The sequence below is a fragment of the Nycticebus coucang genome, chromosome X, assembly GCF_027406575.1.
Source record: "Nycticebus coucang isolate mNycCou1 chromosome X, mNycCou1.pri, whole genome shotgun sequence".
Lineage (NCBI taxonomy): Eukaryota > Metazoa > Chordata > Mammalia > Primates > Lorisidae > Nycticebus > Nycticebus coucang.
Genome location: NC_069804.1, coordinates 185967281 through 185987829, shown reverse-complemented (window position 1 = coordinate 185987829; position 20549 = coordinate 185967281). Strand labels below are relative to the sequence as shown.

The 20549-nt window shown below is 41.6% G+C and overlaps 1 protein-coding gene across 1 annotated transcript in view; it reads left to right on the top strand.

Annotated features, from left to right (window-relative positions):
• MPP1 (MAGUK p55 scaffold protein 1) overlaps positions 1-20549 on the top strand; it is a 41917-nt gene that overhangs the window by 5190 nt on the left and 16178 nt on the right. Inside the window, exons 2-4 of the mRNA XM_053579375.1 lie at positions 15225-15368; positions 16159-16237; positions 17712-17797. Of these exons, the coding sequence (XP_053435350.1) occupies positions 15225-15368; positions 16159-16237; positions 17712-17797 (309 nt within the window). The remainder of the gene's footprint in view (positions 1-15224; positions 15369-16158; positions 16238-17711; positions 17798-20549) is intronic.

Sequence of the window (20549 nt, the reverse complement as noted above, 5' to 3'; positions counted from 1 at the left end):
AGAGTGCCATGGCATCACAGCTCACAGGAACCTCTAACTCCTGGGCTCATGTGATTCTTTTGACTCAGCCTCCTGAGTAGCTGGGACCACAGGCGCTTGCCACAACGCCCCAGCTATTTTTAGAGATGGGGGGGGTCCTCACTCTTGTTCAGGCTGATCTAGAACCTGTGAGCTCAGGCAATCTACCCGCCTCAGCCTCCCAGAGTGCTAGGATTATAGGCGTGAGCCACTACGCCAGGCCTTTGTTCCAGGCTTTTCTTTCTTTCTCTTTTTTTTAATTAAATCATAGCTGTGTACATTAATGCAATCATGAGGCACCATGCTCTGTTTTGTTTTTTTTTTTGGTTTTTTTTTTTTGAGACAGAGCCTCAAGCTGTTGCCCCAGGTAGAGTGCTGTGGCATCACAGCTCACAGCAACCTCCAACTCCTGGGCTCAAACGATTCTCCTGCCTCCACCTCCCAAGCAGCTGCACAGGCACCCACCACAATGCCCGACTATTTTTTTGGTTGCAGCCATCATCGTTGTTTGGTGGGCTCGGGCTGGATTCGAACCTGCCAGCTCAGGTGTATGTGGCTGGCGCCGTAGCCACTTGAGCCACAGGTGCCGAGCCCCATGCACTGGTTTTATATACAATTTGAAATATTTTTATCAAACTGGTTAACATAGCCTTCCTGGCATTTTCTTAGTTATTGTGTTAAGACATTTATAATCTACATTTGGTAAGTTTCACATGTAACCTTGTAAGATGCACTGTAGGTGTGGTCCCACTAATTACCCTCCCTTCACCCATCCTCCCCTCTCCTATCCCCACCCTTTCCCCTTGCCCCATATTCTTAGGTTATAATTGGGTTATAACTTTCATATGAAAGCTATACATTAGTTTCATAGTAATTAATTGGCTGATTACATTGGATACTTTTTCTTCCATGCTTGAGATACTTTGCTAAGAAGAATATGTTCCAACTCCATCCGTGTAAACATGTAAGAGTCTCCATCTTTCTTTAAGGCTGCATAATAATAAATGGTGTACATATAGCACAATTTATTAATCCATTTGTGGATCGATGGGCACTTGGGCTTTTTCTATGACTTATCAATTATGAATTGGGCTGCAGTAAACAGTCTGGTACAAATATCTTTGTTATAATGTGATTTTTGGTCTTCTGTATATATACCTAGTAGAAGAATTATAGGATTGAATGGTCGGTCTAATTTTAGATCCCTAACTGTTCTCCAAACATCTTTCCAAAAGGAATGTATTAGTTTGCATTCCCACCGGCAGTGTAAAGGTGTTCCCTTTTCTCCACATCCACGCCAGTATCTCTGGTTTGGGGATTTTGTGATATGGGCTAATCTTACTGTAGTTAGATGATATCTCAAGATAGTTTTGATTTGCATTTCTCTGATGTATAAGGATGATGAGTGTTTTTTCATATGTCTGTAGGCCGTGCATCTGTCTTCTTCATAGAAGATTCCCTTCAAGTCCCTTGCCCAACCTGAGATGGGATCACTTGTTCTTTTCTTGCTAATATGTTTGAGTTCTGTGTGGATTCTAGTTATTAAACCTTTGTCAGAGACATAACCTGCAAATATCTTCTCCCATTCTGAGGGCTGTCTGCTTGCTTTACTTACTGTGTTCTTGGCTGTGCAGTAGCTTTTTAGTTTGATCAGGTCCCAGTAGTGTATTTTTGATTCTGCTTCAATTGCCCGGGGGGTCCTCCTCATAAAATATTCACCCAGACCAATTTCTTTTTTATATTTTTATTTTTTTTTTTTGTGGTTTTTGGCCGGGGCTGGGTTTGAACCCACCACCTCCGGCATATGGGACCGGCGCCCTACTCCTTGAGCCATAGGTGCTGCCCCAGACCAATTTCTTAAAGAGTTTTCCCTGCACTTTCTTCTAGTATTTTTATAGTTTCATGTCTTAAGTTTAAATCTATAATCCAGTGAGAGTCTATCTTAGTTAATGGTGAGAGGTGTGGGTCCAGTTTCAATCTTCTACAGGTTGCCAGCCAGTTCACCCAGCACCATTTGTTAAATAGGGAATCTTTCCCCACTGAATGTTTTTAATTGGCTTGTCAAAGATCAAATAACGGTAAGTAGCTGGGTTCATCTCTTGGTTCTCTATTCTGTTCCATACATCTACCTCTCTGTTTTTGTGCCAGTACCATGCTGTTTTGATCACTATCGATTTATAGTATAGTCTGAGGTCTGGTAGCGTGATTCCTCCTGCTTTGTTTTTATTTCTGAGTAATGTCTTGGCTTTTCGAGGTTTTTTCTGATTCCATATAAAACAAAGTATTATTTTTTTGAGATCTTTAAAGTATGACAGTGGAGCTTTAATAGGGATTGCATTAAAATTGTATATTGCTTTGGGTAGTATGGACATTTTAACAATCAAGCTTTTCTTTTCACAGAACTTATTCTAGAAAATAAAGTGTAATTTTAAAACTCTTCTCCAGTATGTGGTATGGTCTCAGCCAGTCTGCTTCCCCTGCCCTTCACTTACAGGAAGGTCATAACGTTTTTCTTTTTTAGAGACAGAGTCTCACTTTGTCGCCCTGAGTAGAGTGCTGCGGTGTCACAGTTCACAGCAACCTCCAGTTCTTGAGGTTAGGCGTTTCTCTTGCCTCAGCCTCCCAAGTAGCTGGGACTATAGGCACCCACCACAATGCCTGGCTATTTTTTGTTGCAGTTTGGCTGGGGCTGGGTAGGAACCCACCACCCTTTTGGTATGTGGGACCAGTGCCCTTCTCACTGAGCCACAGGAGCTGCCCTCATAACTTTTTTCAAAACTAGAAAAACTTTGTATGCTCTGCAGGTAGAAATCTGGTTTTATTATGGCCACTGGGAGCTAGATAGTTTTATCATGTAAGTTTTATTCTTTTCTAAATAATTTTTCCTCCCAAGACAAGACAGCAAACTAGCATGTCAGGAACAGATATTTCAGGTCAAGATCCAATTCCTTTAAAGGGTTTCTTATCCTAGGCGCTATTGATGTTTTTGGGTCTGCTAGTTGTGAAAAGTACTACCCTCCCACCAATTATGAGAATCAAAAATGTCTTTGGCACATTGCCAGGAGGGAAGATTAAATTCAGTTGACATTTCATTGATTCAGAGATTTTTTTTTCTCCTGAGCAGTAAATTGCTCTAACCATTCTGTGTTGCTAAAAAAAAAAAAGGACTCTGGGTGTGGAATTTTTTAAAGGAAAGAATAAATACCATATTTCCAAAGTTGTCTGGGGCGGATGGGGACTGATGCCAGAGGTGGGAAAGTGCAAATAAAGCCCTGAATTAGGGAACCAGAATACAACTTCAGTACCATGCAGTTTTCTTTTCTGATTCTTCACTTTTTCTTTTTTCCTGTATATAAATAGATACTTGTATGTATGAGCAAAACATATAATAGGTTTTTGTTCAATCATAATTCTCCTTTGCAATGCCCTTTCCCTTTTTTTTTCCTTGATAGCACCTATTGTCATCTTTGAATATTCCAACCAATGGCTATTGTTTACTTGCTGTACCTGCCTGCTACAATGCCAGCTTTGCTGTATCCCAAGGACCTCCATACACCTTGGGTAGTCTAACTCTTAGAAAGCTCAGATGGTGTACAAGATGGAATCAGCTAGCTCTTACCTTTCTGAATGCAAAGTAAAAGCTCTCCTGATGTTTACTCTCCAGAGAGGAAGACAGAATAAACTAGTCATTACTTACTATAACACTGGGATGAGGAGTGCCTGAGGTGAGATGAAGCAAAGGAAGACAGTAGGGGCCCTCAGGGTCATGATGTCCTGTCCAAGGTGGGCAGGGGGCCCCTTGGTGAGGATATAACTTGGGAGTAGAGAGCTTCCTTGTAGTTATGATAGGTCCACACCTGAACTGATATCACTTCTCCCATAATTTATTGATGGAGTTAATTTGTATTAACAATTCTGCATCCACAGATGTTCACCTCTAACACTAAGGCCACCTCTGTACCATGCATTTTGAGAAGCACTGTACCTGCATTTCCTTCTTGTACCCTCATGAATTCTGAAGCCCATTCTCATAGTTTAACTTATGAAATCTGAGATGTCCTAGTCTTTTAAGCTCGGACAGTTTTGTTTTTTTTTTTAATTAAAAGTGTAATTGATCATTTCACAAGGAAATTTACATTTTTCTGCAAACATAACTGCCTTCTCAAATGTAGCCTGCCCTTGGGAGACAGGGATACTGTCCCTGGATCACAGGCTGTAGGTTCTTTTATATATATATATATATATATATATATATATATATATATATATATTATTAATAGTAAATCATAGTTGTGTACATTAATGCGATCATGGGCACCATACATTGGTTTTATAAACAGTTTGACACATTTTCATCACACTGGTTAACATAGCCTTCCTGGCATTTTCTTAGTTATTGTGTTAAGACATTTATATTCTACATTTACTAAGTTTCACATGTACCCTTGTAAGATGCACTGCAGGTGTAATCCCACCAATCACCCTCCCTCTGCCCATCCTCCCCTCCCTCTCCCCATTCCCCATATTCTTAGGTTATAACTGGGTTATAGCTTTCATATGAAAGCCAAAATTTAGTTTTATAGTAGGGCTGAGTACATTGGATACTTTTTCTTCCATTCTTGAGATACTTTACTAAGAAGAATATGTTCCAGCTCCATCCATGTAAACATGAAAGAGGTAAAGTCTCCATCTTTCTTTAAGGCTGCATAATATTCCATGGTGTACATATACCACAGTTTATTAATCCATTTGTGGATCGATGAGCACTTGGGCCTTTTCCATGACTTAGCAATTGTGAATTGGGCTGCAATAAACATTCTGGTGCAAATATCTGTTGTAATGTGATTTTTGGTCTTCTGGGTATATACCTAGTAGAGGAATTATAGGATTGAATGGCAGGTCTATTTTTAGATCTCTAAGTGTTCTCCAAACATCTTTCCAAAAGGAATGTATTAATTTGCATTCCCACCAGCAGTGTAGAAGTGTTCCCTTTTCTCCACATCCACGCCAACATCTCTGGTCTTGGGATTTTGTGATATGGGCTAATCTTACTGTAATTAGATGGTATCTCAATGTAGTTTTGATTTGCATTTCTCTGATGATTAAAGATGATGAGCATTTTTTCATATGCCCTGTGCCTGTCTTCTTCAGAGAAGTTTCTCTTCAAGTCCCTTGCCCAGCCTGCAATGGGATCACTTGTTCTTCTCTTGCTTATACGTTTGAGTTCTCTATGGATTCTGGTTATTAAACCTTTGTCGGAGACATAACCTGCAAATATCTTCTCCCATTCTGAGGGCTGTCTGCTTGCTTTACTTACTGTGTTCTTGGCTGTGCAGAAGCTTCTTATGAAGAGGACCCCCCAGGCTGTAGGTTCTCACAGTCTTGTGTTTGGTAAGGTGCAGTCCAGGGCTGGGGAACCTCAAATCCCAGTGTTAATCCTTTGTGAGGCAGCCTGGCATGGATCACAGGTCACATTCCTGGATTCTTAACCATCCAGGCCATTAATTAGCAGTGAGACTGATCACTCAGTGCCATTGTGTTATTTGCTGCTAATTTTTTTTTGTTTGTTTTGGAGGGTATTGACTGGGAGCAGTGGTGGGAAAATGGTTCTGCATGCCAGTGACATTCTGTTCCTCTATAGTTACCTAGTTTTAGCTGCTCCAGAGAGTTCCCTGGCTTCTGACACCCTAGATCAGTTTCTCCTAGTTTTGTACTTTGCACAAATGGAATTGTACACAGGTACCCTGTCTTTGTCTGGCCTCTTTAATTAAATACACATTATGTTTGTGAGATTTGTCCATATGGTGGGGGGAGTTCTAGTGGACTCCCATTGGACTCCATTGTGTTCATTTGGAAATGGTGTTGGACAGGTTTCTAAACCATTTCAAGCTGGGTACGGTGGCTTATGCCTGTTACCCTAGCACTTTGGGAGGCCAAGGTGGGCGGATCACCTGAGCTCACAAGTTTGAGACCAGCCTGAGCTAAAGCGAGACCCTGCCTCTAAAAATAATAGCCGGGTGTTGTGGCGGGTGCCTATAGTCCCAGCTACTTGGGAGACTGAGTCAAGAAAATCGCTTGAACCCAGGAGTCTGAGGTTGCTGTGAGCTATGATGTCACTGCACTCTACCCAGGGTAACAAAATGAGACTCTATCTGAAAAAAAAACAACAGCAGCATCTCACCCTGTTCCCCTGGCTAAGGTGCAGTAACATCATTATCCTAGCTCATAGCTCACTGCAAGTTCTAACTCTTGGGCTCAAGCAGTCTCCTGCCTCAGCCTCCCACGTAGTTGGGACTACAGACACATACCACCACGGCCAGCTAATTTTTCTTCGTTTCTTTCCTTTTTTTTTAGAGATGGAGTCTCACTATGTTGCCCAGGCTTGTCTCAAACTCCTGGGCCTGAGTGATCTTCCCATCTCGGGCTCCTAAACTGCTAGTATTATAGGTGTGAGCAACTATTCCCAGCCTCTAAAGTATTCATACCATGACAAATATTGATCACAACATGGGGATGAGAATTTAATGAGTGGTGTTATTTATACACTGTCCAGTCACTACTTTAAAGGCAGTGAAGGGACTCAGCCCTAGGTATCTCTATTTCAGTCCTGTTTCTTCTATGTGGAATGTTTTCCCTCAATGTAGGGAGAAGCTTTGTGTGTGTGTGTGTGTGTGCGTGTGTGTGTCCAAAGTGCAATGAGTAGATAAAACATGTTGGAAAAGGATCTTAAGAGACTTGGCCTTTGGATTGATATATGTGCTCTCAGATGGATTTAGTGCCTGAGAAACAAAGCACCTAGTTAATATATGATTTTAAGACAGTACTTGCCAGAAAATCCTGGCACTTTGGCCTTCCTGTCTCCTTTGTTATTGTCTTTTGTGGTTAAACAGTGCTAATCTCTTTCTAATACTAATACTTGGAGTACTCTTGTCTTTCTCACAGTTTCCTTTTTTTTTTTCCCCAGAGTAGAATAGGATATTGCCTGTGTAAAGAGTGGGTATTTGTGGGCACTGGGTCCAGAGGCAGGCTGGCAGGTGTTGTTGGGCAGCTCACAGGGTCTTTGATGTCAGCTTACTTCTTGAAATGGGCCTTCTCCTAAGTCTCCATGTGGGAGCAGCTGGCAAAGAGCCAAACAGTAGGCTGAGCAAATAAATGTTTGTTCTTTCTTGCATTCACTGTTACTTACTACTCTTAATTCATTTGTTTGGATGAGAAGATGAGGAAGCCAACTATTAAAGTTGCCTCTTGCTCCACCGCCACCAAGTTTGTTTTTCATCTCTTTTTTAATTCCTACTTCCTTTGAACAACTGCCTCTGCCCTTTGAACCCTACAGCACGTGTTTTCTCCAGGCATGGAGTCGTGGCTGGGTATTTACGCCCTGATTTCTCCTGACTCTGAGCAGTCATCTCTAACCAGAGTCACTTTTACACTGCTTTGTCATTCGTTGGGGGTAGGCCCACCATAGCCCTGTGGCCTCCTGTTTTTCCACTGGAGATGAGGGGACAGCATGGAGATAGTTAAGTGACCTCTGTGAAATGAATTCTAGTGTCTTTGACCTTTATTACTTATTCAGCATTACTCATGTCTCATGGTGGCATCAAGTACAGGTATATGTCTGCATATCCTTGCTCCTATGATATGTCTGTGATGAGGAGATACTGGGACTAGGTGAAGGAATTTCTATAAACTGACCTTGCAGAGAAGCTGGCCCTGTCATTCTGAGAGACTTGAGAAGACAGGGTGACTCAGGGACAAGGTCATACTGGAGAAAATTGTGCTTTGCTTTTGAAGCCTTACTATTGGGAGTTGATTCTTGAGTTACCACATTGGAGGTTTCCGTTTTTCTTAGTCATCATTTGCAACTTCTGGGAACTGTGATAGTGACTCTTAGTCATAGTTATCGCAAACAGGAAGGTCTTGATGGATAAGCACATTTGAAAGACCAACCTTTGTGATAGTGGCTCTTGAACTTTTCTGACTGAAATGTGTTCTGCCTCGAGTAAGTTTTGCTGAGTCTTTAATTTAATGGCTGACATGTTAAAAAACAATCATTGTAATAAGGCTGAATAAGAACATGACATAAAGTGCCGGTTATCTTCCTCTTCTAGGTACACTATGAACATGTGACGATACTGCATATAGATTTCTTCCTCCTTTCAAAGGTCGTTTTGTATTCTGTGTGCTAAGACTTCAATTTGTCATTCTTTAGAACATTCAGGGGCCCACCATGCCAGGAAACACAGATGAATCTTCATAAATGGTTCACTGATGGTACATTACAGCACATGATAAAATAATATGATCTGTGTTTCTAGACTTTATAACCACTTACATACTACTGTAGTTACCAGGACAGTAGTAGTTAAATGCTGATAAAGTCACAGAATTCATTTTTCAGTTTGGTCTTTAGTTTTCCCACAATTACTAGTAATAAGAGATTTTTAAGTCAGAGTTAAGGAAAGTCCTGTTTCATTTCATACTTTGAGGCAGAAATTTGGGATTTGGGCTCATCATTTTTCCATAGCATTCAATCAGTGGTCCTTGAATTCCCCATTCCCTACATTCAGCTAATAATATATGCATGTGGTAAAAACAGTACAGGTGGTTAATTTGAGAAAAGGAATCCTTCCTTCTAACTCAATGCTGGTTTTCTTCCAGTTTTCTTGGCCCTGTTAAATATTTGATTTCATGCTCTTCCAATGTATCTATGGCAGAGTTTTAACCACATGGTCTCAGGTCACCACAGGTGATGCTTTGAGGAACAGATTTGTGGGCCATCACTTTCCAACTTCTGCATTGTTGGTTACCTTGGAACTTTAAATTATTTATTAATTCATTTATTGACCAACCAATGTAGATCCTATCTTTCGACTCTCCATTTCTTTCATTTCTTTTTTCCCTTTTTTAAACCTTTCAACTTCTGTCATGTAAATGTCATGGTGCTGACATTTACACTCTGTTCTTTAATTATGTCATGATTTGTCTACAAATGGATTCTAAGAAGTAAAAATTGGTAAATGATTTTTATATTATTATAAGAGGTTGGTGACCCAACATCCTACTTCTCACTGACAGATCCCTGATCTTGTTTGGCTGACAAGATGCCCGACTAAATTGTTATTTTCCCAGCCCCTTTTGCAATTGGAATGGCCAAGTTCTAGGATAGATGCTCCTGGCCTGGTCTGGCCCTTCTTTTTTCTTCCTGCCTTAAAAGCATTATCCTTTGTAGAGCTTTAAAGAATAATAGACTTTGAATTGCCTGAATAGAAATTAATCCTTGGAACATAAAAATGAAGGAATACATGAAACTTTTGCATGCCGAACATTTTATTTAGCAATATATTTAAGGATTCTAAGTGTATCTCAGCACTCCCATACAGAATATTAGCATTATCATTGAATCATCTACTATAGAGTACCTTAGAGTTCTGTGAAGTTCTGTCCTCTCAGATATCATAATTCAATTCCCTGAATATAACCCTATCTTAGACAATTTTGTTATAACAGCAATGCCATATGACTTGATGTCATGTGAGTTTTTTAAAGTTTAGTTGTTAGATGAGATAGTTTCTTTTTCTCAGTACTTCCCTCATTTGAGGTCATCCAATAACTAACACTACTTTAAACCTCACTATCTTATCAGAATTTCTAATGGCCACTTAGAAAGGATACAATAAATTAAAGTTAAAATGTTATTTTATGTGATTTTATAGAGAGCATTCTTGTGTTATGTGTCTTCCATCTTCCAGAACTTTTCCCTTGGGTAGGCCAGTGAACATTGCTCAGGAATACATATAGTCCCATCTGGGGTCACTTCTACTTCCTCACAAAGTAGTGACAAGGTGCACTGCTCCACAGCTCTGCCTATTGAGATCTTCCATCTCTGATGTCTTTGAGGGTCACCCCTGGGTGTGGCTGGTACCCAAATACCAGATTTGCCTTTACCCTTCTATAAACCAAGCTCAGGCCTGTTCTTCCTTCTCTAGTTGGACAAATGGTTTTTGATTTAATATTTTATCTGGCATGGGCAGGGAGGATTTTCAGAAGTTTACACTTGGTCTTCCCCTTTGTAATAGCTCTTACCCCAAGCCCTGGGCTACTTCAACATTAATAGATCAGTAAGTTGAGAAAGAACCAGCAAAAGAAACTGAAAAGGCGGCATTTCAAGAAAAGAGTAGGTTGGGCAGTGCCTATGTCTCAGTGAGTAGGACGCTGGCCCCATATACCGAGGGTGGCGGATTCCAACCCGGCCCTAGCCAAACTGCAACAAAAAATAGCTGGGTGTTGTGGTGGGCACCTGTAGTCCCAGCTACTCGGTAGGCTGAGGCAAAAGAATCGCCTAAGCCCAGGAGTTGGAGGTTGCTGTGACCTGTGACACAATAGCACTCTACTGAGGGCAATAAAGTGAGACTCTGTCTCTACAAAAAAAAAAAAAAAAGAAAGAAAGAAAGAAAGAAAAGAGTGGGTTATCCATGTTGTGGGATAGCAGTAGCCACCCATTCCATTGGTGTGGAGTATCCATTGAATGGCTGTGCCACAGTTTTTCCATTCTACTATTCATGAACTTTTGGGGGGTATATCCAGGTTTAGACTAATGTTGCTCTGAGAATGCCACACCACCACATCCCTTGGATTCCTGCCAAAAGTGCATAACCTCAATCTAATTGTGTGAAAACACCAAATTCAAATTGAGAGACATCTACAAAGCAATAGATGTGTCCTTTTCAAAAATGGCAAGGTGGAAAAAGACAAAGAAAGTCTGAGGAACTTTTCCAAGTTAAGGAGGACTAAAAGATGTGAAAACTGCATGATGCTAGATCAGATTCTAGTCTGGAGAAAAATATAAAGAACTTTATTGGGGTGGCTGGTGAAGTTTAAAAATGAAAATTTGGCTCAGCACTCGTAGCTTAGTGATTAGGGCGCCGGCCACATACACCAAAGTAGGCAAGTTCAAACCCGGCCCAGCTCTGCTAAACAACACTGACAACTACAACAAAAAAATAGCTGGGTGTTGTGGCAGGCGCCTATAGTCCCAGCTACTTGGGAAGCTGAGGCAAGAGAATCACTTCCAGCAGTTCTCAACCTATGGGTCGCAACCCCTTTGTAACAATGGAAATACATCTTGGCATTAGAAAGGTTGAGAACCACTGGTAAGACCAAGAGTTTGAGGTTGCTCTGAGCTGTAATGCCACAGCACTCTACCCAGGGTGACATAGTAAGACTCTGTCTCAAAAAGAAAAAAAAGAGTGCTGGCTATGATGGCATTGCTGTCTGCATTTTTGGTACACATGGCTATCTGTCTGTGTTGAGTGGAAGTGGAATGGCTGGGTTGTGGCCACCTTTGGTGGAGAGCCCCAGTGCAGTTATCCCCAGTTGGCATGCCCACCTGCAGAGCATGAGAGAGATTCAGTTCCCCACTCCATGGCTTGCCTTTTTACTCTCTTAATGCCATTTCCCCTCAATATTTTGTTTGAAAATTTCAAACTTACTGAAAACATGAAATAATTTTGCAGGAGCACCCATGTAGCCACACCTCCTAGATTGTATTATTCACATGTTGCCATACTTACCTTATCACATGTCTATCCAAAAAACATCCTTCTATCCATCGTGTTTTTGTCATTTCAAATAAGTTGAGCACTTCACCCATAAAAGCTTTAGCATGCTTATCATTGGCTAGAGAAGTTCAGTATGTGTTTGTTTGTTTTTTTAGGTCAAATTTACATACATTGAAATGCACAAAACTAAAGTACATGTTTTGATGACTTTTAACAAATACATACACCTGTGTAATCCAACCTCCCATCATTATATAAAACATTCCCAGCACCCCAGTATGATTTTCCAAGCAAGTCCCTTACCTATATCATAAGAGGCAACCACTGTTTTGATTTCTTTTTTTTTTTTTTCACAATAGTCTTGCTTGTTCTAAAATCTTATATAAATTATATGGTATGCTATGTACTCTTTCAGGCAACATTATGTTTCTGAGATTCATGCACATTGTTGCATATATTCGCAGTTTGATCCTTTCCATTGCTGAGTCATGTTCTGGTGTATGGATGTACTACAGTTGGTTAATGCATTTTCCTGTGGATGCACACCTGGGTTGCTTTTAATTTTTAGCTGTTGTGAACATAAAACTGCCATAAACATCGAGTCCTTTTGTGGACTGCTTTGTGAAGTCCTTGGACACGTTTTCTCTTCTCTTGGGGGAAGCCCTTGGAGTGGGATTGCTGGACCATAAATTTATGTAAGAAATTGCCAAACTGCCTTGTACAATGGCTGCACCATTTAACATTCCCTCAGTAGTGTATGAGAGTCTCAATACTTGATGTCATCTGTCTTTTCCATTTTATCCATCCCAGTGGGTGTGTAGTGATATCCTGTTGTGGTTTTAAATTGTATTTCACTGATTACAGTGACATTGGGCACTTTTTAATTTCTTATTTGGTGAGGAGTCTGTTCAAATCTTTTGTCCATCTTCTTATGAGTTGTCATCTTGTTACTGAGTTGTAAGAGTTTTTTATATTTTGGCTAGAAATCCTGTGTCAAGATTGGTACCTGTAGCGCAGTGGTTATGGGGCCAGCCACATACACCGAGGGGTGGCGAGTTTGAACCTGGCCCAGGCCAGCTAAACAACTGCAATAAAAAAAAAAATAGCTGGGCATTGTGGTGGGCACCTATAGCCCCAGCTACTTGAGAGGCTGAGGCAAGAGAATCACTTAAGCCCAAGAGAGGGAGGTTGCTGATGCCACGGCATTCTACTGAGGGTGACATAATAAGACTCTGTCTCAAAAAAAAAAAGAAGAAGAAGTCCTTAGTTAATTTTTTTTTTTTGAGACAGAATTTTATTCTGTCACCCTGAGTAGAGTGCTGTGGCATCATAGGTCACAACAACCTCAACTCTTGGGCTCAAGTGATCCTCCTGTCTCAGTCTCCCAAGTAGCTGGGACTACAGGCACCTACCACAATGCCCAGCTAGTTTTTCTATATTTAGTAGAGATGGGGTCTCATTCTACCTCAAGCTGATCTAGAACTCCTGAGCTCAAGGAATCCAACCACCTCAGCTTCCCAGAGTTCTGGGATTACAGGCATGAGTCACTGCATCCAACTTGTGAATTTTTTTAAGGCAAGCATGAAGGAAAGTTTATTGAGAGAGAAAAGGATAAATTTAGAGAGTAAGAGCAAGATATAGGCTTACAGAGCAAAATACATTCGCCATAGACAGTGAACGGGTCCCCATTATTCCAACAAAGGAGGAGGATCATTTGTTAAATTTTACTCTCCGATAATGCTGTACTTTTCCAGGTTTTTTTTTTTTTTTTTTTTTTGTGAGACAGTGTCTTACTTATTCACCTTGGGGTTCAGTGCTGTGGCATTATTGCTCACCGCAACCTCAAGTGATCCTCTTGCCTCAGCCTCCCAAGTAGTTGGGACTACAGGTGCCTACCTTTTTAGAAGAGGGGGGAGGGTCTCGCTCCTGCTGATCTCAAATGTATGAGCTCAGGGCAATCTACCAGCCTTGGCCTCCCAACTGCTGGGATTACAGGTATAAGCTATGGCGCCCAGCCTTCTTGTGACTTTTTTGTCTATTCCAAGATTGTCAAGATAATCTCCTATGTTTTCTTCTCAAAGCTTGGTTGTTTCACCTTTCACGTTTGGATTTACAGTCCATCTGAAATTTGTTTTTTGCATATGGGATGAGATCAAGATTCATATTTTTCCACAGGCTTATCTGATTGATCCAGCAGGGTCACCTCTATCATAAATCAGCTGGGCATATAAGTATAGGTCTATTTCTGTAGTTTCTTGCTTTCTTCTTCTTTTTTTTTTTTTTTTTGTAGAGACAGAGTCTTATTTTGTCACCCTCCATAGAGTGCTGTGGCATCACAGCTCACAGCAACCTACAACTCCTGGGCTTAGGCAATTCTCTTGCCTCAGCCTTCCATGTAGCTGGGACTACAGGCGCCTGCCACAATGCACGGCTATTTTTTTGTTGCAGTTTGACCGGGGCCGGGTTCAAACCTGCCACCCTCAGTATATGGGGCCAGTGCCTTACCCATTGAGCCATAGGTGCCACCCTGTTTCGGCAGTTTCTATTCTGTTACATCAGTCTTTTTGTCTGTCTTCCTGCCATAGCGCCTTAAATTACTTCAGATTTATGATAAAGAGGTCTCACTGTTGGCTGGGCTCCTGTATCTCAGTGGTTAGGGTGCCGGCCACATGCACTGGGGCTGGTGGGTTCAATCCTGGCCCGGGCCTACTAAACAAACAACAACAACAAAAAAAAAAAGCTGAGCATTGTGGCAGGCACTTTTAGTTCCAGTTACTTGGGAGGCTGAGGCAAGAGAATCACTTGAGCCCAAGAGTTTGAGGTTGTTGTGAGCTATGACGCCACGGCACTCTAACCAAGGTGACAGCTTGAGACTGTCTCAAAAAAAGAGGTCTTGCTCTCTAGTACTGTAAGTCACTCAGCTTTGCTGTGTTTGAGATTAGGGGAAGGGACCACAGTGGCAATGTTGTCTTGGAATGATGGGAGGGGTAGTAGTGATCGCATTTCCAGATAGCCACTTGGTTTCCGCTGGTATTATTGTTATCATCCTGGTCCAGGCCCTAGTCCTAAGTGCCTAATTCTCCAGATACTAGCTTATCTTCGCAGCCTAAGAGATGATCTGTGAGAATTACGTTTACGGCTGTGTGACCTAGAGCATCAGGTTGCCCAAAGTAGTAAAGAAGAGAGGAGGTCTTGTGCTCACCCGTGTGCCTGTCACCAGAGAGGCACTCATTGTTTGGAACAGGAATGGCTATTATCATTTGTGCCTTCTTCTCCCTCTGCATTTGTCCCCTTCTGGCGCTCCTCATCATGAATTCATTTAGATCCACCCTGGATCTCTGGTGTAGTGTACACAACTACACAATACAGGTACACAACCACTTACCACAAACCCTTAGAGCCTGAGGAACTTTAGGAGTCAGAATATTTCAAGTTATATTATACCATTTCTGCAGCAAACCATATAAACATGTCTTTTAAGTTGGATGAATAAAGGTAACAAACAGTTTCACAGCCATTCAAAGGAGATTGGAAGCCAAATTTATGAAATAAGTTTTCGGAGTCTTCTGGATTTTAGGATTACACATTAGGGATGAACTGTGGCCCTTTGGTCCTTATTTCCTATGTCGCTGTCTTTTGACCTTACAGGCTGTGTCACACCAGTTGAATGCTATAACTGAGGACATGTACACCAATGGTTCTGCTGCCCCAGGTAGCCCTGCCCAGGCCAAGGGGCAGGAGGTGCGGAAAGTACGACTCATACAGTTTGAGAAGGTTACAGAGGAGCCCATGGTAATTCCTTGTTGTATTGTCACCCACCACTTACTGTCCTGTGAATCACTGGTTGTCACTATCTCTGGTTCCTCCTCATAGCAGGCTTTATGCCTGTTCTAGTTGAGGACTATGCTGGGTATGGCTTGAAAATATTTTCTTTTTTTTTGTAGAGACAGAGTCTCACTTTATGGCCCTCAGTAGAGTGCCGTGGCGTCACACAGCTCACAGCAACCTCCAACTCCTGGGCTTAAGCGATTCTCTTGCCTCAGCCTCCCGAGCAGCTGGGACTACAGGCGCCCGCCACAACGCCCGGCTATTTTTTGGTTGCAGTTTGGCCGGGGCCGGGTTTGAACCCGCCACCCTCGGTATATGGGGCCGGCGCCCTACCAACTGAGCCATAGGAGCCGCCCGGCTTGAAAATATTTTCCCTGAGTGGCTTGGTGCCCGTAGCACAGTGGTTACGGTGCTGGCAATGTGCACTGAGGCTGGCATGTTCAAACCTGGCCCGGGCCAGCAAACCATAATGACAACTGCAATAAAAAAATAGCCGGGCGTTGTGATGGGTGACTGTAGTCCTAGCTCCTTGGGAGGCTGAGGCAAGAGAATCACCTAAGCCCAAGAGTTTGAGGTTGCTGTGAGCTGTGAACAGCACTCTACTGAGGGTGACATAGTAACACTCTGTCTCAAAAAAAAAAAAAAAAAAAGAAAAAAGAAAATATTTTCCCCGAGAAATCACTTTAAATTGTGTTAAAAATAACCTCTGAAAGAGCTTAATATAAAACTTATAGTGTCATTGCCTTTATTTCAGGGAATCACTCTGAAGCTGAATGAAAAAAAATCCTGTACAGTGGCCAGAATTCTTCATGGCGGCATGATTCATAGACAAGGTACTCTGGGGAGAGGTCCTCTGTCATGTTTTATCTAGAGATTATTATTCCCTGTTCAGTGCAGTAATAATTGCATAATAAGATATCGGGATGACCTCCACAGTGCCACTATCTCTCCCTCTGAGCCACCTCATAAAGCTATGTATACTAATATTTTTCTAGTCAGTCAATCTGTGAGCAATTACAACATGCCACCCACTGCATTAGACTTTGAATACGTAGCAGTGAGGAAAACAGACTATCTCTACCCCAGTGAAGCTAATAGTTTAACTGAGAAAACAGATATTCAAAAATTAATTATAATTAATTACTATATTTCCTCATTTTTAAAGTGCCATCAATTTTCAGATGCATCACTTAGTAAAACCTACTTTGAGGGGTGATGAGAGAACAGAATAATACATTAAAATAGAGCCTGGTTTTAGGAGCTGATGATAGCCTGTATTTGGCCACCTGGTTTCTACCACACTTTGAGCTCTGCATGAGACTTTTCCTAGTATTGGGGTTATGGTTGTTCAAAAGGAGGTAGTTTTCCTACTCCATTAACTCCACTTTTTTATGTTTAAGACTTTTTTAAACTTACTTTTTAAAAAATCTTTCTAATTTACACACACACACATATTTGTGTTCTGTTTTTGTTTGTATGTTTTGAGACAGAGTCTCACTCCATCACCCTGGGTAGAGTGTTATTGTCAGTGTACCTCACAGCAACCTCAAACTCCTGGGCTCACATGACCCTCCTGCCTCAGCGTCCGTGCATTTTTGTCAAGTTGCTAAAATACCTTGGCAAAAGGTCTGGAACTACAAGCACCTGCAACAACAAGCTGGAGCTACAAGCACCTACCGTAACACCCAGATAGTTTTCTCTATTTTTAGTAGAGACGGGGTGTCAAATTTTCTCAGACTGGTCTCAAACTCTTGAGCTCAGGCAATCCTCCTGCCTCTGCCTCCAGAGAGTTGGGAATACAGGTATGAGCCACCATGCCTGGCCAAGATATTTTTTTTATTATCCAAGATGACACAAATATAGGTACCAGCTGTTTACATAGAATCTAAACATTGATTAAGTTTACCATCTGATAGCATTTTGGGGTTTTAGCTAAACAACAAAGAAATATGGAACTTGCTAGTGAGTGATGAATACTGAGTTTTTTGCCTTTGTCATTCTTTTTAGTGTGTGCATGTGTGTCATAGTCTCCTGGAATCGGTAGCTACTCTCGTTCCAGGAAATTAAGGGTGAGATGCTTTTATTTGCTGTTGGAGGTCAAGGAGAATGAGATAGTCTTGAAGTGAATCAAGGGATTCAAAAGGGCATTCCCGTCTCTCATGGTTGAATGTTTTCAATCTTGAGTACGTTATACAATCTATAACATGCTTGAAAGACTGGGTTCTCTTCTGTGCTATCTTTAGTTGTAATGAAAGCGCTGGTTTGAACTTTTATTCTTTTGTGTATTGATTTTTCATTTCATGGCAGGCTCACTTCACGTGGGGGATGAGATCCTAGAGATCAATGGCACAAATGTGACTAATCATTCAGTAGATCAGCTACAGAAGGCAATGGTAGGTAATTTTTATTCTGCAAATCAATTGAAATATGGTTCACTCTTAACAAAATAAAAGTCCAGGGCGGCACCTGTGGCTCAAAGTGGTAGGGCGCCGGTCCCATATGCCGAAGGTGGCAGGTTCAAACCCAGCCCCGGCCAAAACCCACAAAAAAAAAAAAAAAAAAAGTCTATAAGACCAGATTTGCCCTGCCTCTTGAAACAGCCCCACTGCTAAATGTTCATGCACCTAATGACAAAATACTTGGAAGAAAAACTGGTAGAATTTCAAGGAGAAAAAGTTAAATTCATAATTAAAGTGCTAGATTCCAACTAATCCTCTCTTAATAAGTGGCAGAACAAGTATCCCAGAACATCACTGAGGGTATAGAAAGTTCAAATGCCACTATCAGCCACCATGACCTAACGTACACACACAGAACTCTCTCAACTCAGCAACACCAGAGTACACATGGTTCCATAAGACACAAGAAATATCCATCCTCCAAGATGGACCACATGTTAGGTCATAGAAGAAGTTTTAACAGATTTAAAATGATTCATGCCATACAAAGTGTATTGTACGACCACAGTGAAATTAAATTAGAAATCAAGTCCAGGTGCAGTGGCTTTCATCTGTAATCCTAGCACTCTGAGAGACCAAGGTGGGTTGATTGCCTGAGCTCACAGTTTTGAGACCAGCCTGAGCCAGAGCGAGACCTCGTCTCTAAAAAATAGCCGGGTGTTGTGGCAGGTACCTATAGTCCTAGTTACTTGGGAGACTGCGGCAAGAGAATTGCTTGAGCCCAATAGTTGGAAGTTGCTATGAGCTATGATGCCATAGCACTCTACTGAGGACAAAAAAGTGAGACTCTGTCTATAAATAAATAAATAAATAAATAATCAAAACCAGGAAGATGCTTGCAAAATCCCTAAATATTTGGGAATTGAACAGCACACTTCAAAATAACCCATAGGTCACAGAAGAAATTACAAAAGAAATTAGAATATATCTATAAGTGAATATAAATGAAAACAACATTCACAATTTGTGGAATGCCAATAAAGCAGTGCCAAGGGGGAAATTCATAGCACTAAATGTATGTATTAGAAAGTAAGAAAGGTCTCAAATCAGTGTCCTCAGCTTCTACCTTAAGAAACTAGAAAAAGAACAGGCCTGGTGGGGTGGCTCACGCCTGTATCTATCCTAGCATTCTGGGCAGCCATGGCGGGTGGATTGCCTGAGCTCACATGTTTGAGACAATCTTGAGCAAGAGTGTGACCTTGTCTCTAAAAATAGCCAGGCATTGTGGTGGGCACCTATAGTCTCAGCTACTTGGGAGGCTGAGACAAGAGAATTGCTTGAACCCAAGAGTTTGAGGTTGCTGTGCACTATAATGCCATAGCACTCTACCAAGGCTGATGAAATAAAACTCTGTCTCAAAAAAAAAAAAAAAAAGAAAAGAAAAGAAACAGAAAACGAACAAAGGAATCCCAGAGCAAGAAGAAGAAAGGAAATAAACAATCAGAATAGATCTGACAAGATCTTCGCAAATGAATGTAAAAAGCAAAAGAGGCCAAGCAAAATGGTTCATGCCTGTAATCCTAGCACTCGGGGAGGCCGAGGAGGGTGGATTGCTTGTGTTCACAAGTTCAAGACCAGCCTGAGCAAAAGTGAGACCCAGTCTCTACTAAAATAGAAAAACTGAGGGAAGTAGATTGCTTGAGCCCAAGAGTTGGAGGTTGTTGTAAGCTATGAAGCAGAAGGCAGAAGAGTTTTTTTTTGGTTTTGTTTTTTGTTTTTTTTTGAGACAGAGTCTTAAGCTTTTGCCCTACGTAGAGTGCTGTGGTGTCAAAGCTCACAGCAACTTCCAACTCTTGGCCTCAAGCGATCCTCTTGCCTCAGTTTTTCTAATTTTAGTAGAGATGGGGTCTCATTTTTGCTCAGGCTGGTCTCAAACTCGTGAGCTCAAGTAATCCACCCGCCTCAGCCTCCCAGAGTGCTAGGATTACAGGTGTGAGCCACTGCGCCCAGCCAAGGCAGAAGAGTTTTTTAAAAGAGAGCTGTGAAGTAGGTTACTTGTATTTATCTAACACACACATATATTTACATGTTCCTATATAAGCTAATTAAAGCATCTGAAGGAACCAATTTATTTCTTTGAAAAATGGTAAAGAAAGGAAAGCATTTACCCTTTCTTTCTTACATGAACTGTTCCACTGGTACCAGATAGTAAATTAGGGTGGATGAATCTCTACAGAAGTATTCTGGTTGATAAATTAAGAGAGGATTATAGAATTAGCATATCATATTGTTGTGCTTCCTTATTGGGGCACTTATATTTTTGTATTAAAGGAACAATTAGGGGCAGCACCTGTGGCTCAGTGAGTAGGGTGCCGGCCCCATATACCAAGGGTGGGGTGGCGGGTTCAAATCCGGCCCTGGCCAAACTGCAACAAAAAAATAGCTGGGTGTGGTCAGTGCCTGTGGCTCAAAGGAGTAGGGCGCTGGCCCCATATGCAGGAGGTAGCGGGTTGTTCAAACACAGCCCTGGCCAAAAACTGCAAAAAAAAAAAAAAAATAGCCAGGCATTGTGGTGGGTGCCTATAGTCCCAGCTACTTGGAAGGCTGAGGCAAGAGAATCGCCTAAGCCCAAGAGCTGGAGGTTGCTGTGACCTGTGACGCCATGGCACTCTATGGAAGGTGGCAAAGTGACACTCTGTCTCTTAAAAAAAAAAAAAAGAAGAAGAAGAATTGCCCTGCAAAATCT